The sequence below is a fragment of the Protomyctophum parallelum genome (assembly GCF_964188405.1).
Source record: "Protomyctophum parallelum genome assembly, chromosome: 18".
In the NCBI taxonomy this organism is placed as follows: Eukaryota; Metazoa; Chordata; class Actinopteri; order Myctophiformes; family Myctophidae; genus Protomyctophum; species Protomyctophum parallelum.
The window spans coordinates 16,837,081-16,849,615 of NC_139716.1; the positions used below are offsets into that span (position 1 = coordinate 16,837,081).

A 12,535-nucleotide genomic window follows, 5' to 3' on the forward strand; every position below is an offset into this window, starting at 1 on the left:
GAACACCCGTACAGTAGTACCAGTCTTGACTCCCCGTAAACAAAATGACCTTTCCCCTATTTCTAATCTGCCTTAATCTGGGTTATCCAGTTTGTCATTAGTCTTTCTACATTCCTTTGAGCTCTGCATGTTCAGATGTACAGTATGCAAACAATGCCGTAATATGTCTGTAATGTTTAGATGTGTAGCTATGAATGCCTAATATGTGTTACTTGCCATTGGGTGTTGAATATGCTGCCTGCTTCACAGACGATGACTGAGAGACTGATTTAAGTCTGGCCTGGCGGCGTATGTTTTCATATCTATGCCATCTTCTCTGTATCAAAAGATGTCCCGTCTTCCGCACCCACTTCTCCTTAGCTCTCATCTCAACAAACATGTTTATGGAGCGTCTCCAGTCTGTGTATAACTATATATCTGACATCCCAGAGAGGGGCGCCGCACATCTCACCCAGAGTTGTGTTAAGCTGTGTTGTGATCTCCACTGTCTACACAGTGGAGGCATTTGGCCACAGAGTGGCAGCAGAGGACCACTGCTAGGCTGTTTCCTCACTGGAGAAGCTTCCAGTCCCTTAAGCACAGCACCAAACAGCTCCGATCTGTTAAAGCTGTCAGGCTCCTGGGGTGAATGAGGTACTTAACATCTACTTGACGAGGTGCCTCCAAGCCTTTCTGGATATGCGCGTGTGTGTGCATGCACATGTAAATCTACGAAGGGGAGTCTTGTCAGTGTGCTTAAGCCATCATGTGGCGTGCACACTGGCATGGGGCATTGTGTTTTGGTGGTAATGGGGTGCTTTGTTTGAGTAAATGTCTGTGCTTGGGGGTTAGCGGGTGTGAAAATGCTGCCGTCAAACCGTGTTGTTGATGTGGAGGCCACAGCAGTAGGACGGTGTGTGACTGTGATTGTGTGCGTGTGTGACTGCATGATACTGTGCAATGCCTCTGTATCTGTTCCCCTGCGTGTGTTGTGTGTGTGTGCATGTATGTGTGCATGTGTGTGTGTGAGAGTGTTTCTCAAAGATAATCATGTTTATTCAGGTGATAGTCTCATGTGGTCACAGAACCACATGAATCTGATGTCGTGATCATGGCACCTGGAGCTTCTCTACTGACAATGAATTAATTTGGAGACACGAGTGACGAGTGCATTACCTTTTTTGAGCTAATTGACATTGCAAACAAACACCAGCGGCTTAGAGCTGCGTGACATTGTGCCAATTATACAAAATTGATTTATCGTTCAGATATGAGTAGAAAGTCACTAATATTGAAGAAGAAATGGGGGGTAAAGGAACAATATTCTCTTGTTGAAGTAAATGAAGAGTGGAGAGAGCAATTAGGGCTTAATGACATGAAAAGGAAAAAAAGTTTATTTTAAAATATCTTTTCAATTTTCTTTTCCATCTTTAAAAAAAATATCTAAATGTCTAATCTACAAGCCCACAGCGAAGCTTCAACTTCCTTTTAAAGGTCAGCCCTACAAGCAATCATATGAAAAAGGAAAGTGACTGTCCAGCTCACTTGTAAAGGAATTCCGTGGCTTTAGGCGTAGGGTAGGGTAGGGTAGGGTAGGGTAGGTAGGAAAAACACCAGAGGCACAGGGCTGCAGTACCTCAGGATGTAAAACGGCCATCTGGGAAGTTCCCCCACTGGGATCCTTGGCTCCTCCAGGCCGTTGCCTGGTTAAGTGTCCCCGAGGAAGACACTTAACCCCACAACGGCTCCCCTGTGAGCTCACTCTGAACAAGCCCACTGCTGGGTATAAGCGCAGAGAAGTCATTATCCCTCTGCGGACACTGCAAATTATTTTTATTTATTTATTTATTACAGCACAGGGACACTTGGCACGTTTCCACTCGAGGTGTCTTCTTAATAATCAGGGAGGGTATGCCATTGAAATTGAAGACGGGTGGGTGTATTTAAAATGGCTTTTAGTGGTCTAGTCATGTGATGTCGGTCAACTCTGAAGTTTCTGAACCAATCAGAGTTTCGCATCCCTTCAGGCGATGGGACGGTAGCTAGGGACGGTGGCTATGCTATACGCAGGGCATGGTGTGTGTTTGTTTACAAGTCAGATAGTCGGCCAGCTGTACCAGTTTACTGTTATGTGGCTTATTTCTACCCTATAATGTTTTCAGATACATATTTTAGCGTGATGATTAAGTTGAAACGGAGTATTACACTGTTATCTTGAATGTGAATAAAAATGGAGGATTTCTGTAATCAGTAGCAGCTGTGTTGGACAGTGTTGGACGGATGCGCAGATGTGGGGACACTGGGGAGGCACTGGGGGGGCACTGGGGAGGCACTGGGAAGACACTGGGAAGGCACTGGGGAGACACTGGGGGGGCACTGGTGGGGCACTGGGGAGGCACTGGGGAGACACTGGGGAGGCACTGGGGGGGCACTGGGGAGGCATTGGGAAGACACTGGGGAGGCACTGGGGAGACACTGGGAAGACACTGGGCAGGCAGTGGGGAGACACTGGGGAGGCACTGGGGAGACTGGGGAGGCACTGGGCAGACACTGGGGAGGCACTGGGGAGAAACTGCAGCCACTGGGGAGGCAGTGGGGAGGCACTCAGGGGGACACTGGGGAGACACTGGGGAGGCACTTGGCGGAAACTGGGCAGACACTGGGGTGGCACTGGGGGAGGCACTGGGGAGGTACTGGACATTTCATATCACACACACTATGATTCACTATCCCCCTCACTATCCCCCCTTTTTTTTTGGAAGCTTGGCATGGCGCAATTTATTTCAAGCATGGCGCAGCGCCATGCCAACAACATTGTGCAGGAAACCCTGGGGGAGAGGGGAGTTGCACCACTCGGTTCACACAGTGTTTTGGGATAATTCATAATTGGTGTTCACTACTCTCCCCCACAGTATGCGGTTTTGTGCGGCTGATATAAAAACAGACACACCCCACACTTACTTGTAAACAGTGCATTTTTAGTATGATATTGTTATGACTGAGGCCAAATCAAGCTCAGTGTAATCTGAGTTCCCAGAAGTTATATTTTTCGCCACAGGCTCAGTCAGTGGATATGAAAATCTTTGATAGTGCTCTGTATCTGATTGGTTTGTCCAGAACATAACCATAGGGTTGTGTGTTCATGGTATACAATGCTGAATGTAGTGAATGTGAGGTGTTGGTGGTGATGTAATGTAACTACTTTGTGTCAGTGACAGTGTAGGAAATCCGGGACATTTTTGGATGGACATATTTTGCTGTCTCTGCTCGCCATTTTGAAAATTCAAGGGACATTTTGGCCCTTTAACCACTATATATAGCCGATATCTCATACTGACTTAAAGGACAACTTTAGTTTTTTCCAACCAAGGTTCATGTTTTGTTTTAGCATTATTAGAGAAAGTAAAAGATGAGTGTTAATTTCTTTTCATTTGCTGCTTTATTTAGTTTTAGGGATTTTAGCTGTTTTTGACAGGGGCGGGGGCATTCGAGCATGGGGCTAAAAATATGTATTTTTTTTACAAGATATTATGGCGATTTCTTTATTTTATTTTATTTACTATAGTCCTAATATACCTCAGGAAATTACATCTGGCCACAGAAGATCACATGATCTACTGATTGTGAAGGAGGCCTACTGGGGGGAAGCCACACTGTGTCATAGGCTCAATATGTCAGTTTCAGTTTGTAAAAATACATATTTAGCCCCATGCTCGAATGCCCCCCTGTCAAAAACAGCTAAAATCCCTAAAACGAAAGAAAGCACCAAATTTCTTTTACGTTCTCTAATAACAACCTAAAACATGAACCTTGGTTGAAAAAAACTAAAGTTGTCCTTTAAGCCACTACAGAAGCTATCAGTCTCTGCATGTAGGGATTTAGTGTACTATTTTATCTCTTCCAATTGCATGCAGCGAGTTTAATAGTGTGTGAGTGGTTTGTGTCCTTTTAGGCCTCCCCCTGATTAGTTTTAATGGACGCAGCCTATGACAGAGGTCCAATGGCTTTCAGCAGCCCGTTGACCTATCCATTTAACTTTGCTGTTCTGCCTTTCCCATTACCAGGCTACCAAGGCATGCATGATTGGAAGTCTCATCTGTTTTCAGGAACCCTGTCAGGCTGTCAGGAAAAACAGAAATGATCCCTTCAGAGAGAGAGAGTGTGTGTGTGTGTGTGGAATTAGTGAAGGGCTGCCTAATACCATGCTAGAAGGATTTCTTACCTTTGCTTTCTTTGTAGTTGTTACGTCCCCAGACTCCCCACCAAAGAGGTCCAGGTGTTATTTTGTGCAAAAGCGCATTATTGGCTATTTCTCCTAATATAAGGCCTCAATGAATTGCATTGAATTGAATGGGGCAATGGGGTGTTAATTTGAGGGCTTATATTAGGGGGAATATAAATGCACTTTTGCACAAAATAACAGCTGGACCTCTTTGGTGGGGACGTAACAACTACAAATAAAGGTAAGAAAGCCTTCTATCATTTCTCTGTACAACTATACAGTATGTTGCTGTCTCCACTCCACACCCCCTTTCCGTCTATGCTCGTCTCATGATGATTCCAGTACCGTATGGCTTGAGGATGTTAACCTATTTTTCTCTCTCCTTCTCCATATCTCTCCCTCCCTCTTTTTCCATTTTTCTCTCTCTCTCTCTCTCTCTCTCTCTCTCTCTCTCTCTCAGAATGTTGAGGTACATTGGAGCCCGTGGTGGACTTGGCCTCTTGGCCATCAGGAGGGCATGCCTCTACTCTCGCTCCGCCCATTCTACCCCGCAGCAGAGCGCAGTGATTCGGCCAATCAAAAAGGTCATGGTGGCTAACAGAGGTAAGACTGTGTGTGTGTGTGTGTGTGTGTGTGTGTGTGTGTGTGTGTGTGTGTGTGTGTGTGTGTGTGTGTGTGTGTGTGGATGAAGAGTTGAGACGAAGAACCATCTAAGTCCATAATAATTATCCATAATTAATGTATACATTATGGATAAGGGGTCAGGACAGATGGGACTTGTCGGGGAGGGGTCAGAATAAATGATGGACTTTAAATGGTTCTTTGTCTCAACTCTTCACTAATGGTAATGATGAGTGAAAGATGACGAATGGGAAGGGATGAGGCCTTTTACACCCCAACCCCGGCGAAAAAACGGGCGCCCCCTGACCCCTGTTCAGTTTTTCTCACAACTGGTTTCTCACATTTACTGTGAAAAAATGTACAGATGAAAAATGTAATTATTGTGATAAATCACAATATTTATGTGTATGTGGTGATTTTGATTTATCATGATAATGTTTGTACTGTATATGATATTTGGGCCTCTACTATAATAGTACTGCATACCTACAGTGCATTCTCAATCATTATTGCTTAATTTATTGCTTAATTCATGATTTATTCAAACCCAACTCTGGCAATCTACTTGTGGTTAATAAACTATATCTGCCTTGTCTGATACGTGTCTTTGTATAATTGGATTAAGTCATGGTGAACGCTGGTGATATGATCCTGTGTTGCTTAAAAATGAGGTTTTCTGGAAGTGCTTGGATGGATGGATAGATCGATAGACAGACAGACGGACAGACAACTTTATAGATGACAGATCATCATGATGTTTAGTTGACACTGGATAATATGAATAAATATTTTGTGTACTATATCTAATCCTAGCCCATACTTGCTCTGTTATCTGATGTCTGACGGATCCAAACAGTGATCTAAACTAAGGAGATGGAAAGAGTCCTACATTATATGTAGACACTTTGTAAACGAACAACAGGGACCAGAGGGACAGACTAGGAGGAGGAAATATAAATTTAAACGCGCTGAAATAAATGTGTGTATGTGAGAGAGAGACAGTGGACCATCATACTATGAACTATCTGCCACTACTCATGTCCTCTATTGCCATAACATTGTCTCCTCTCCCTTCTGGCTCTTTCTCTCTCTACTATCTTTGCCAACTACTCGCCTTGTCTTTACTCCTGGCTCTCTCTCATCTCTCCTTTATCTTACCTTTTGTTTCCTTTCCTTTTCTCCCAATTTAGTCGTTATATGCCAATTCCCCAATGTAGTCCCCGTCAGTCACGTGCTGACCGACCCCTGCTGTAATGCTCTTAGGGCTCCATTTTCGACACCGCTAAACCCCTTATCCCTAAACTTATTTGCCTTTTTCTTTACTATTTTGAAAAACATTTTTGAATAGTTCAACTAGCCAATCTGAGCTTGTAAAAAAAGAAAAAGGCAAAGACGTTTAGGGATAAGGGGTTTAGCGGTGACGAAGATGGAGCCCTTAGAGAGGGGGCGTAGCCAACCACATGTCTCCTCCCCCGATGCACATGGATTCGTCAGCTTCTTATTTGAACACGACGGCGAGGAATTTGTGGAGGAACATGCTATCCTTCTCAAATTACACTCCCTGCTGAACAGGCACCATGATGATGACCAACCTAATAGGAGTCGCTAGAGCAGCAACCGACATGGTCCTCTCTCCCCCACTGCACCCAGCCGCCCCGCCGTGATAGCTGGGCTTGTGCTCGGCCAAGCTGGAGCTCTCCATCTTTCCCTCTCTCCTTTGCTCTATCTCTCCTCCTCTCTGTCTGTACTCTTCCACTTCATTTCCCTCTTATCCGTTGTATTCTTAACTGACACTTTCTTCCTCTCAACTTATTTGAAACTTTGTTAAATTTGTCAAACTCTGCTCTGCTTATTTCTGCTTGCTCTCTGGTTTCTTGTCTTTACTGAATATATTATCCTCTTACTTCTTTCTCGTGGCTTCTGTTTATCTTTTAGCTACTTTAGTTTTGTCCTCTGTTGTTTTGGTGTATTTGCACTCTTGTAATATAATAGGCCGACCAAAACTGAGCGTGTGAAAGAGATCTACTCTCCATAGAAACAAGTTTGTGCCACTGTATATAAGAGCTTCTTTCTCACTAGAGGTGGCCAGCCGAATCTTGATCCTTCTCATAGAGCACCGAAGTCTGATGTCCCTTTTAGTAGAGGGCACCAGTACACAGGTTCATGTATTTTTTTATTTGCATTGAAATCCCCATTCATTTTTTAGGATTTTAGGTCGTTTCATATAAGAACTGTGTTTGAAAAATAAACCGATCATACCGGCCATTCTGTCAGGGGGGTGGCTGTGCGTCGTTAATGATGTTCATTCATATTTGATACAGGCAGTTTCTGGAGAAAATGGAATTAATGTGGCCGCAAAAGCCTTGAAACTACAAGGGTATAAAAGCATGTCGCTGCTAATATACATCACGCCCAGCTGTCAACACATTGCGTTCCTGAGGTTCCTCGTTGACATAAGCTATCAGCTGGCAGTGACTCGACTCGTAGTAACAACAAAACATTAAATATAAAAGAAAACTAAAAAGAACGTAATTAACATGTCAGTTTCAGTTCCGATGGGCAGCTGCAGCCAACCCCGCTTACCCGGAAATGTAGTCTCTGGGTTGTTTGACTCGTTTCTAGCGCTTATTGTGTTACTCTTTGGGTAACCTCGCATCACCAGGCTTTCCACCGCCTCGGAGGAAAGCCTGGTCTCTGTTTCAAAAGTCCGTATGATCCGGGCTGGGGCCGGATGATGTGGTTACGTCATGTTGTAGTATTGTTTTGTAGTCAAGAAGCGGAAGCGGAAACTTCCTTTTCCCTCTAAATAAAAGCTCTCGCTTACGAGAGCTTTTATTGAGAGGGAAAAGGAAGTTTCCGCTTCCGCTTCTTCCTGTTTGTAAGCATATCATCCGGCTCCAGCCCGGATCATATACCGAAATGAAGTGGTGCCCAGGCTACTCTTTGGGTATATTTGTACCTTCAGTCGATGCTTCATATCCATATGAGTTTATTTTTCAAACACAGTTCTTGGGGATTTCACTGCAAATAAAAAGTACACTAACCTGTGGACTGGCGCCCTCTACTGACAGTGACGTCAGGACTTCGGTGATCTATAAGAGGAGGTTTGTTCACACGGCACAAGTGAAGCTTCAAAATATGCACTGGAAAGACCGTTTCTCTTTGGTCAAAAATTCCAATTCTTCCCACACTGAAGAGTAGTTCACCGTCTCGCATGTCTGTCTGTATTTCCCTGCTGCAGACAAGTCACACGGGAGGGCTTCTGTCGGCTACAGGTCTGTCTAAGGCGGTGGCGTCACAGTCGTCACTTACTGACCCTTTTTTTAGACCACACAGCAGAAATAATATCATCTGCACTTGTGTGGATACTACCAGTGCACACTAACGCACCATTTGATCAATGAAAGAGCTTTGCTAATCGGAAGCTTTTCTTTACTCTGAAAACAGCAACGCTATACAGTACCACCATGCTAATGAGAAGTGTAGCTAACATTACATTGCATGTACTGCACATTTTAATAATTGCCATGCCATTTTCTCTACTTATCAGCTCCAGTTATCCGACGCACCTGTCCTTTGTAGGTGTGCAGAAGGACTTTTTCTAATAATTGCCATGCGAAAACAAACCTACAGATAACTTTCCTTATTGTAGTTTCATGGAGCAGCCTTGCAGAACTACCCCTCCTCCAGCTTGTGTTGCATGTCTATACTATACTGTATAACCACCACTGCACCCTGTCCAAAGTGTCCATGCACCGTCCTCTCCTGGCCTCTGTCCATAAGCTGTCCCCCTGCCTTGCTGACTCCTAATGCAACCTCCTCTCTGGTGTTTTACAGGTGAGATAGCCATCCGCGTGTTCAGAGCATGCACAGAGCTGGGGATTCGAACCGTGGCCGTCTACTCTGAGCAAGACACTGGCCAGATGCACAGGTACTGTAAGAGCCATAGTGGGGGGTTAATGAGTCCTATACAAATTATGTACCTGTGTGATATTAGGAGGTTGACATGACCTGTAGAATGCAGCTCTGTGCGTTCTGATTTAATTGTATTAATGAGCCTTAGCCAATGGGATGCTCCCTGCTAGTTGATTAGTAAGTCAAATTGTCTGGGGGGGTTTCTGGCAGTGTGAAGTGAAGCAGCTTTGGAGCAACATAGTTTTTGGCCACATATACACACACAGAAAAGAAATACGTTTTTGTATTGTTTTTGATCGAAGTAAAGTGAAAACTTAAAGAAAGGGAAGTTGCCACTACAGGTATTGATTAGTTGTGGAGTGTGAGTGCAACGGAACAGAAATGGTCTGTTGTTATAGAGTCGAAATGATTGATTAAATCGACTGATGGGAGTGATAGAAAGTTGTTCAAATAACGTTTTAGTAGTCTATAATAGTACAGACTTGACTTTGTTTCATTTTATAGCATTGGAAGTTGTTTTTAAACGTATTAAGCAATTCACAGATGTGTGAGTTCAGATAAAAATGAAAAACATTTGCAATCATTCTTCATTTTATATTGCCTGGTTTTATTATAATTTTATGGTCTGAAGTTAATTGCATTGATTCATTGATTATGCAATTAATTGCTAGTTATAGCCCTATCACACTTAAATGAAGACATCTCATAAATTCTGTTGACATCTGTTGCCAATTATTATTCTCCCCATATCTCCCCATCTGAACTACACAAGTACGGATTTGTATAATTACAATGGGATGTTTGATTTGGCTTCAGTGAGCGTTGAGAAGCTGCCATTAAACTATGTTTGTGCCAGTGGGAGTTAAACAAAAGTGTTCAGACCTGAGTGTTTTGTTTGTGTTTTGTTTGTCTGTCTGTCTGTCTAAATGAGAGTGAAAATTAGAAGCTAATATTTGTTTTTACAGCGCGTGTGGCATCTACAGTAAGTAGGTAGCAAGCATCTGTGTGTCCTTGTGTCTGCCCCGTCAGTCCGTGCTTCCATATTTGGACAAGTCTGATCATGTTATCAACATGACATCAAAGGGAAGCCACAGTGTTCGTCTTGGTTTTATTTCATGTCAGAGTTGTTCCGATTAGCTGCCGATGCTGCTTTAAATGCTGGCATCGGTCAGTGTGCCATTCTATGCCATTCCAATACCGGCCAGTGTGCCATTCTATGCCATTCCAATACCGGCCAGTGTGCCATTCTATGCCATTCCAATACCGGCCAGTGTGCCATTCTATGCCATTCCAATACCGGCCAGTGTGCCAGTCTATGCCATTCCAATACAGGCCAGTGTGCCAGTCTATGCCATTCCAATACCGGCCAGTGTGCCAGTCTATGCCATTCCAATACCGGCCAGTGTGCCAGTCTATGCCATTCCAATACAGGCCAGTGTGCCAGTCTATGCCATTCCAATACAGGCCAGTGTGCCAGTCTATGCCATTCCAATACCGGCCAGTGTGCCAGTCTATGCCATTCCAATTCCAATACCACATAGCTTACAGTGTGCCAGTCTATGCCATTCCAATGCCCCGTAGCTTATCACATGCTGACATTTCATTTACAGTCATATTTTGAATGCTTCAGTTGATTGCATGAATGTTTTATACTCCTACTGTACTATTTACGCCATTGCTTTACTAACTTGTAGCTGCACTTTAACAATTATTAATGCCATTTAGATTTAATCCTAGACCTTTTAATTTCAAGGACCCCCCCCATAACTCTCAGAGTTACAGACCTGTAAGGGTCCATTTGGAACCCCCTCAAGGAACCCAGCTATTACCTGGACCACATTCAAAGGATACCGCGTCTGTCTCAACATTATTTTACTTCGTTCATTTTGTATCTCAATTTCTTTCCCTCTTCACTTTGCTTTGCTTTACAGACAGAAGGCAGATGAGGCTTACCTGATTGGGAGAGGTCTGCCACCTGTCGCTGCGTACCTGCACATTCCTGACATCATCAAAGTCGCCAAGGTAACACCATACACACCCCGTACTCACTTACTGCAGTTATATGTAACCCTGAACACTTCTTTTTGTAGTGGTGGAAAAAGTACTCAAATGTTTTACTTAACTGAATCTGTGCCTGAACGAGATTATCTAGCTATTGTATCCAACGGTGCCATCCACAAGATTACGGTTTGATTAACCCTGATTCATTTGTACTTGTAAAAAAGAGATTTCAACCTTACTACTACTTTTTACTACTAGGACTAATCAGAGGAAATTATGTAAAAAAAAATGTGTTTTGCAAATTCTATGCACATTTTTTATAATAATTATTAAAATAATAATAATAAATTAATAATTTACATTTGGGGATATTTTTCACAATAATAAATAAAACATGTTCTAGACATTCTAATGATCACAAAAAACATATATTAGTTATTTTACCTACTTTTATCGGGGTTAAAGGTCAAAGGTCATAAGTATAAATAGCACAAAATTGAGTCCAGAGATTTTTAATGTGTGTGAATGTGAGCCTCTGTGGGGGGTATTTATATGCAAATATCATGACCAATGGCATTGAACATCAATGATGATGTTTAGGTGAAAAAAGAACATACAAAATAATGAATGAATTAAAATATGATAAAACATATGATGATGTATTATTGCAACGCATTTATCCAGAATTAAAAATAATATATATATATTTTTTTATATATATTTTTACTCACATGGTAGAAACACCTACATCCAGATCCGACATGCACACAGCCGCTTGTCCTTTTTCTCCTCAAAATGAGACAAACTGCGATCTTTGGGACCTTATAAAACCCTAATCTTTGACCGCGCTAAGAAAGTTAATCAGAAATTAACGCGATAAGAAAGTTATCGCGCGTTGATACACAGCCTAGAATGATGATGTGGCTGAAATATGGAGGGCTATCACTTCTGGGTCGGGCCGGTTCTGCGTTTTTCGCATTACACTGGCCTCACAATCCCGCCTATAGTAACGGGATGGAATGTGTTAAAGGGATAGTTCCGGGATTTTGACCTGGGAATGATTCTACAAATGTCTTGTAAATCCTGACAGTTTTCTGAAAAACCCTATGTTTCTATGTCAGCCATTCTCAAACATTTTCATGTCGAGGACCCCCAGAAATATATGAAATTGGCTGCCGACCCCCATCTGAAAATATGAATATGATTTGAGTTCAAAACGCTCTGAAAGAATGTATATTCAAAGATTTGCACCACATTTTCACGATTAAAAAAATAGCAGACGAAAAAATATGGATCATTTACCAGATGGAACAAATTACATATGCCCTGAGGCTTCAACCAAACATATTTAGTAAAAGGTGGAGTCCTGTACTGCCTCTACTAATGAGGTAGCAAGTTTCGGAATCCCGAGTAACAACTCACCATCACCAAATACACTTCTCCCCAGACCTTCCGGTGTACTCATACACTTTCCTCCATCTCCAGTCATTTCTGTCCTCAATATTGTTCATTTCCCAGTGTTGTTTTCCTCGCCATATACTTTTAATTTATTTTATTTCCTTGTTGTTGTTTTGTTTTTTTGGTGTGAATACTTGTAAATTCATGTGAAGTTGTTTGTGTATATGAATGTATAATGTAATGTGAAAGTATGAAACAGCTGAGGTTGTGAAAAAAAAAAATCAGTTGTAAGAAAAATGTATACCTGTAATTCTGTGAAGTTGCCTAAACTGAAATAAAAAATAGCAGACCTACAAGCTCGTAGAGCTTGTAGATCTGCTATCCCTTTAAGTAAAATGT

The 12,535-nt window shown here is 42.5% G+C and overlaps 1 protein-coding gene across 1 annotated transcript in view; it reads left to right on the forward strand.

The window, feature by feature from the left end:
* Positions 1-12,535, forward strand: part of LOC310875852 (pyruvate carboxylase, mitochondrial-like) — a 427,358-nt gene that overhangs the window by 16,283 nt on the left and 398,540 nt on the right. Inside the window, exons 2-4 of the mRNA XM_083789259.1 lie at positions 4,662-4,804; positions 8,660-8,753; positions 10,669-10,759. Coding sequence (XP_083645385.1) covers positions 4,663-4,804; positions 8,660-8,753; positions 10,669-10,759 — 327 coding nt within the window. The 5' untranslated portion in view covers position 4,662. The remainder of the gene's footprint in view (positions 1-4,661; positions 4,805-8,659; positions 8,754-10,668; positions 10,760-12,535) is intronic.